Source organism: Silene latifolia, chromosome 3 (assembly GCF_048544455.1).
Source record: "Silene latifolia isolate original U9 population chromosome 3, ASM4854445v1, whole genome shotgun sequence".
Classification (NCBI taxonomy): domain Eukaryota; kingdom Viridiplantae; phylum Streptophyta; class Magnoliopsida; order Caryophyllales; family Caryophyllaceae; genus Silene; species Silene latifolia.
In genome coordinates, this window is record NC_133528.1 from 151,977,267 (window position 1) to 151,985,643 (window position 8,377).

Here is an 8,377-nt window from a genome sequence, read left to right on the forward strand (position 1 = left end):
TTATCTTTTAATTACCATATAGTCTTTTATTCAATATAAAAATTCTTGAACTAAATTATAGTATTCATTTAATTATAATAAAAAAAAACTGGTATATAAATCTAAAAGTTTGTATATGAAAAATGTATAAATTGATATTATTAGTTTCATATAAAAAAACTTAACATGAACTTAATTAGTATAAAAACACTATGAACTGATAATATTAATTTCGTAAAAACAAAATTCATTATAACTATTTGAGAAAATTTATAAATTGGAATCATTAGTTACGAAGTACTCCCTCCATACCACACCAATGGTAACATTGACTTTTTCACACTTGTCGAGAACATTTTGCAACGTGAATATCTTTCGTTACACATTATTAAAAATTATAAAAATTTGATATTCTTATAGCATTCATGACGATAAATCAAACAAGATCTCACATGATTATATTTTGTCTTATAGATTAAGAATAATATCGAAGATTCCCTATGACCATGAATAGTGTCAAGATTCTCAATGTTACCAATTTACCATTGATGTGGTATGGAGGGAGTATGTGGTAAAAAAAAGTTTCATTAAAATACATATTTCATGACTCTACTCAATTCGTTTGATTAATTTTTTATTCTCAAATTAAAATATGAAAAATTAATTATGTGTCAATTTAAAATTTATAAATAATAGATTATTATAAAATAAATTATCTATATATATCGTGTATGGATGCACGGGATTCATACTAGTTTATATCAAGTAATTATTGATTGTGTGGTATTATTAAGCATTGTACTCCGTAAGTGTAACACTCCCTCATACCAAGGTACCTTACCAAGGACTACCCTAGCATGAAAGGCTGTTACCATCTCGGTTGCCCGAGGTTAGTATATCAAAAGCAACAATCCAAAACAACCTTATTAAAGTATAAAGAGTTCAACGATTACATTATCCCAAACCAACTCAAAAGGAAAGTATAAGATCTCAATACAACAGCAATCAAAGACAGCTAAACTCGTAACAGCGGAAACTAGACTCGAAGTGATGACTGTCCCATAGCTAAACATCTGCATTACCTGTCACAATCTGCTCACCATCCCCGAATGGATCACCGCAGGTTTTATAAAACAACAACGGGGTCAGTTACTGCATAATTAAAATAAGGCAAGTGTATAAAGCAACCAGAACCAGCTGATCATCCTCCAACCCCAGTCTTCCGATCTCACACAGTAACCGACTACACACCGAAGTGTGTAGCCCTGCCAGACTACCCATCACAACAGGTAGCCCTCGCCGCCAGTGGGGGACCGCATCCAATCCCCACCTAAATCCCGTTCATCAACGAGCGATAACCCTGTCCCTTAATGTGCACATCCCCTCCCGTGACGGGTTCCACGGAGGGCGAACTAGGGCGTGAAGCCACTCCCGCAAGTGACTCCACCACAACCATCACAACACAATCACAATCACCACACCACAACCGCACCAACACTCCGACGATGATCAGCAAACAACCAATATACACAATACAACAAAGCATCTTAAATCAATTAGCCAGAAACTGAGTAGGGAAACCCTACCTTTTCGCAATCCGCTATGCTGCAATCAATCATACAATATGCATAACAAATACCACATCGTCACCTACAACAATGATAATCAACAATCAACACACATATGATGATCAAACCCTAAACCCCCAATTTAACCCAAATTAGGGTTTGCTAACTTATAAGAACGACAGTAGATCAATAAGGATAAGACACTTACTACGACGATTGACACGGAATAAGATGCTAGAACCCACAATCGACAACCTTTGCCTTGGAATTGATGAAGATGATTAGAGGAGAATGAAACATAGTTTATGTTTTGGAAGAAATGGCTTTAAAAACTGACGAACGATTATATATAATCTCTAATCATTTTAATCAAAACCGCGGAAATAATACCCGTCAGGCCGGATACTCGTTCGAGTATAGAGTATACTCGGCCGAGTACCCTCTACTCGGTCGAGTATTCAGCATACTCGGCCGAGTGTTCTTGGGTGGTAGCCAAACAGGCTACACGACACACTCTACTCGACCGAGTAGGCCATACTCGGTCGAGTACCAGTCTATAAAATCCGTAGTATTACAGTAAGCCCCTAACATACGTGTGTTTTTGACAAAATATTATATACTTAGTATCGGTTTTCTAAATAAAAATGGTTTCTAAACCGCCTTTCCTTATGCTAATCTTTACTATCGGTTTGGCATATCATGTTATATTTTTTTCGTGTATTATAGTACAAATTAGTTAAACTAGTAAAATATCTATCTCGATAGAAAGGTATGTCGCAAGTTTTTTTTTTAAACATATCCGATTTAATAGTTTATTAATCTAGCCCTAGATACATTTCATTTCTGGTTTCGCCCCTGCCCGTGGTGAACTGGCCCACAGTCCAGGTCTACTTACCACAATCATGAAATTGGAAATTCGATTTTTACCCGTAACATAGTGTCCTCATTTGAGCAAAAAAAACCTTATGATGGGTACAAGCTTCTGAGTGTGTATAAAAACTTATGGTGCAAATTCCACCTCTGCAGCTTCGCCCCCATCACTTATGGATCATGGTGTGTATAATTTTTTTTACTTGTAAACGCTCTGCTACCCACCAAACATTTACCGTGAAAGTAGTAAATTAGTCCCTTAACTTAGTTTAATTGTGAGATTCAACCTTTAAGTTTAAATTGGGGGGATTAAGCCCCTTAACTTTTGTAAAAAGTGAAATTAAGCCCAAATCAAAAAAAAAAAAATCTCATGAGAAATTCATTTTCTCATACGTAAAAAACAAAATTAGCTACATGTTTTATTTTAAAAAAATACCTGCTTTTTTAAATGTAAGTAAAATTATGTTTTAAAATTCAAAAAAATTAAAAAATTTATTTTATTTATATTTTTTGAGAAAAAACGCTTTTTATTAAAAGATTCTTTGTTACCTAAGAAAACGTTAGAAAACTAAAATCAGGCACTTATATTTTTAGAGTATTCAGCTTTTTTCAAAAAAATAAATAAATGATATACTGTATATTTTTTAAAGAATGGTTAACAATTTTAGGAAAAATAGTTAGTTCCTTTATAAAATTTAAATATTTTTTTATAAAATATTTTAAAATCTTCTCTAATTGATGTTAATTCATTTTATATTATGATTTCATTTGTTTTTTTTTTTTTGAATTCTGATTGTATATTTTGTAACAAGTATAATCAATTTTACTTTTTATATATGATATATTGAATTTCTCATGAGATTTTGGGTATGAGGTTTAATTTCACCTTTTATATAACTTATGGGGCATAATCACTACAATCTAAACTTAAGTGCTTTGATTTCACAATTAGGCAATGTAATGAGGCTCAATTACCACTTTCGCGAAAAATTTACCTATAACCGCTCCTTCTAGGATGAGTGTGATATAGTATCCATATTCGTCCAATTTCAACTCTAATCCACATGCAATTGAATTGAATTTAAACCACAAAAAATTTCCAAAAGAAAAGGAAATATTAAAAAAAATCAAAAAAATCTGAATAAGGAAATCAGTAGGTCTCATGAGAGACCGTCTCCCATAGGGAAAAAAAATTCAATGGATCCCTCACCCCATCATGTGAGAAGTCTCTCAATAATGCTATTGAGAGACCGTCTTTCCGGAATTTTTGTGTAAGGAAATAGGGAAGAAAAGTCGAACCAGAAGAGGGTATGAGGAAAACTTAATGGGTCAAGTGGAAGAAACAAACAAAATAAGAGATCATAATGGTGTAAAGTCGTTTTGCTAGGAGCAAAAAAAGTGTGGATCTAATAGTATTCTTGTTGCTGAATCTCTCGCTTTAATAAAAGGCATTTTAGCAGCTAAATACTTAGGGTAAGATTATTGGTAGTCTTGAGACAAGACTTTGGTGAGTCTTAAGACAAGACTCCCTCAAGACTACCAATAATCTATCATAGTCTTAGTAAAGTCTTGACAAAGTCTTAAGTTGAGTCTTGAAAATCCAAGACTCAATTTAAGACTCTACGTGAGTCTTGACCCCACTATTAAAAGAAGACATCCAATGAAAGAAAGGCAAGTATTTTATTATTTTGTTCTTTTTTTTTTTAAACCCCACATTTTCTCAAGTAAAGTGAAAAAGTAGAGTCTGAGGTGGGTCTGACTGATAATGTATAAAGTTTGAGGTAAGTCTGAGGTGGGTCTAAACAAAAAATAAATAATAAAAGTTAGTGGAAACTGATATGACAGAGTCTTAAGACTTTAGGGAGTCTTACCAATAATCATACCCTTAGAAATATCAAAGTTAATTGTAGAAGGTGATAATTTATGTGTTATCAACTCAATCCGTTGTACTTGGCAAATTCTTGGGAAAATTTCTAGTATATATTATCAAGGATGTAAAATTAGATCTTCAGTTCTTTGATGAAGTGATAATTAAACATTGCTTTCGTGAAGCCAACAAAGTTGCAGACTTTATGGGTTTTATACTTCTATTGGACATTTATGTCCAACTCTTTCGAGGTGATTTGAAAGTCGGCGGCTTCAACTTATCTCTATCATTCGAAAGGATGAAATAGGTTGGTTCTACCTAAAGGATCACTCTAGTTTTATTACCTAATTTTAAAAAAAAAAAAAAAACAAAACAAAACAAAAAAACAAAAAAACAAAAAAAAACAAGGAGAAAAAAATTTGGAAAAAAAAAAAAACTAAGTCGGTTGAAAAGAAATACAACCGGGTGTATATATATCAAGAAAGATCTCTCTACCAAATCATTTATTCCGTTCACAACTTTTTCACCGTCCACAAAACAATGAACAATTCAGTTTTTAGCCGATTAAATTTTATCGATGCGATTATTATATTAACGAGCGCTAAATTAATTTTCCGTCCCATTTTAGCTAATATTTCAATCAAATTACCAAACCCTCTAACCATAAAACAATACGGTTTCAACCATCTGCTTAAACTTAAACCCCGGAAACAAAACCCCAAACCCAAACCCGACCCAATATGTCTCGACTTACCAGACGATATTCTTTTGACAATTTTAAGTAAAGTTGATATTGTCACGCTTCGGAGGTGCACCCTGGCACTGTCACAGGATGATATTCTTCCCCAAATCGTCTCGTTTTCGACACCGTTACAGGCCTCATTGTTTCTCCCAGATAAATCGCGGTGTTGGTATGGTAGATTGTTTAACAAAATTATTTCGAATTCTGTAGTACTTTTCTTAATGTGTCTGGGTAGTAATTCTGTTATACCTGAGACAGTCATAAAACTAACTGCAGACGTTTTCTTGTGGATAAACATGCCTGTGTTAAAACCCGAAGCTGTTGATTTTTTCAAAAAGCTTACTGGTTTGAGGTCGTTGGAAATCGAGCTCCCGACGACAATGCCTTGTTACGACTGTCGTGTATCGCCTCATTTGTGGTTCAAATGGGACGCGAGGTTTGGAGTTTACGACAATGTGGCTAGTTATGTTGTGTATGTGTTTGGTGATAAAGTGGATGTTAGCGAGGGTTATGCTTTTAAGAGACTGAGTCTGATATTGAGGGCAATGAAGACGGTTGCGTATCATACTATGTTACATTGTTCGTTGATGGATTTGGGGTTCGAAGGGGGTATACGCATCACGACCAAAGATGTCGGGAGGAATGCAGGGAGTATGATGATGGGTCCTCAATCGGGATGGGACGATGGTGATAAAGCCCGATTTAAGATTCTCCATTTGCCTTCGACTTTGAAATTCAATTGCTATGCAAATGACGAAGAAGAGGATGTGGTCCAAGTCCAAGATGTCGTACTCATGTTTGTAGTCTTTGTGGACGATGCTAGTGATGATCGAGATGATAATGATATTATAATGGCTTGCCTTGCTGATATGGACGGCGAGGAAGAAGAAGCAGCAAATCAAAGGACAGAGCTTAGACAAATTGTGGCAGAAATCATAACTGATGAAAATTGTAAGGTCATTCTTGATTCACATTCAGCTACACAATAGCCTGCGACCGACATTAATTCAGTCGCTGGATGCAGTTAGAATGCTACTGTTGTTCTGTTTTGTTTACTGGATTTTAGCAGAGCTGAAACTCTTTTGTTTATAAGAACGATTAATTATTTACTGCCTTCTATATACGCAGTTAGTGAATATGTTATTCTCAAAGTTAGTGTAGACTTCATAAAAACCTGAAACTTGTACTGTACAAACCCACGATGAGAAGGCGGCCAGTGTCGACTTCATAAAAACCTGAAACTTCAGTCTCTTTATTTCCGTGTCTATCTTTTTACTTCTGAATTGTGGGTATCAATTTGGCAAAGGGACCAACAGTGAGTGACAGCTAGGGAGAGGATGTGTGGGTAAAGTAGGGATGCAGTTGGGCATCGAGAATTGATAAGGTGAACCAAATGAATTCTTATATATACCACAAAGGAAATAAAGCAAACAGAACAGAATAACAGTAGCATTCTGTGTTTGTAACAGTTGATCGGAAAATGGCGTACCAGCCAGCAGAACAGCATATACACATAAAATATCTTCACCAGAGACAAGAAGAACAGAATTAAAATAGAAACTGCATCGAGCGACTGAACTTCAGTAAAGAATAATGACGCTTTGAAAGTTTCAGCTCTGCTAAAACGCAGCAAACAGAACATATATAACAGTAGCATTCTGAGTTTGTAACAGTTGAACCGAAACTGGCATACCAGCCAACATAACAGCATATTGACATACAATATCTTCCAAGGACATTAATAAAAATGTAACTTAGTGGTATCGATCATACGAAAACAAGCCTAACAATTTTAACCAAGAAACTAATTAATCGAGCCAGTAATTTCCAAGTTCAGCTCTATACTTTGCGAGCATATACAAAAGTTACCACCTTCAGTAAACATTTGACAGTTTGTAGTGCAAAAATTGATTTCATACTTGTAAGTTCCGCAAACAGTTGTAGACAATTACCTGCAAAACTGTGAAACTCAATCAGAGACAACGAAACTTCAGTACAGAAAAACGATTCTTTGAGAAGCAAAAGCATGACAGTAGGAAATGGACAGCTGAATCAGATGAACCAACCTGCTGTAACAAAGCAATTCATTACAAATCATAGCCCCAAACAATTTTCATCGGCTAGGATTTGTGCGACAATTTCTCTAATCTCCGTCTTATGATCAGCTTTTCCTTCCTTATCGTCCACATCACCAAGACAAGCCATTATAACATCATTATCATCTGGAATGACAGTAGCATCGACATGAGCCAAGAACAGAAGCATGACATTTTGGGCTTGAACCGGATCCTCTTGTTCATTTGTGTAGCGATTGAACTTCAAAGTCAAAGGCAACTGAAGAATCTTAAATCGGAATTCACCACCATCCCTCATTGATTGAGGACCAATCATCATACCCCCATTCCCCTCAGCATCTTTACTCATGAACGTCAAACCCGTCTTCCAAGTCTTCCAATCATTCCCTTGGTACCCCAATTCCGCCAACATCGAACCATGGAACATAGTATGATACAAAACCGTCTTCATTCCTTTCAAAAACTGATCACTGTCACTGTCGCTGTCATTCGCCTTATCAGCAAAGACAAACAGAATATAATCCGACACTGAGCCGTGGATACCAAACTTGGCTTCCCACCTGAACCACAAATGAGGCGACACACGACAGTCGTAACAAGGCATTGTCGGAAGCTCAACTTCTAACAATTTCAACCCAGTAAGCTTATCGAAAAAATTAACTGCTTGCGGTTTTAACTTAGCCGTGTTTACCCACAAGAAGACTGATAAAGTTACTGAGATTACTTTCGCAGGTAAAAACCGTTTAACAGAAACAGAAAAGAGTCCGAGAAATGGGATAAATTTCGAAACGAATTTATTAAACAGTCTACCATACCAACATCCTGACTTATCTGGGAAAAACAACGAGGCATCTAACGGTGTCGAAAACGAGACAATTTGGGGAAGAATAGAATCCAGTGACAGTACCAGGGTGCACCTGCGAAGCCTGACAATATCAACTTTGCTTAAAATTGAAACAATAACATCGTCTGGTAAATCGAGACATATGGGTTCGGGTTCTGGTTTGGGTTCTTGTGTCGTGGGTTTAAGCTTAAGCAAATGGTTGAAGTCGTATTGAGGTAATTTCATTGAAAGATTAGTTAAGATAGGATGGAGGATGAATTTTGCACCGGTTAATATAATTATCGCATCTATTACATTTAATTTGCTAACAACGGAATTGTTCATAATTGTAAGTTGTAACTTGTAACACTTGATTTTGTGGAGGAAGTGAAAGATTTGTGATGAGAATTGGGAATAATTTGTGTGGTAAGATATTTTTTACTCTCCACTCCC

The 8,377-nt window shown here is 35.6% G+C and overlaps 1 protein-coding gene across 2 annotated transcripts; it reads right to left on the reverse strand.

The window, feature by feature from the left end:
• Positions 1–6,605: 6,605 nt before the first annotated feature.
• On the reverse strand, positions 6,606–8,377 carry LOC141648511 (uncharacterized). Of its 2 annotated transcripts, none has more exons than XM_074457235.1 (2): positions 7,093–8,377; positions 6,606–6,978 (listed from the first exon to the last, which is right to left on the reverse strand). In XM_074457235.1, exon 1 carries the CDS (start codon positions 8,267–8,269, stop codon positions 7,121–7,123), a length of 1,149 nt encoding a protein of 382 aa, XP_074313336.1. In that variant the 5' UTR covers positions 8,270–8,377; the 3' UTR covers positions 6,606–6,978; positions 7,093–7,120. The 2 variants fall into 2 exon arrangements, with proteins under 2 accessions (XP_074313336.1, XP_074313335.1); XM_074457234.1 differs by having other exon boundaries at positions 6,606–6,986.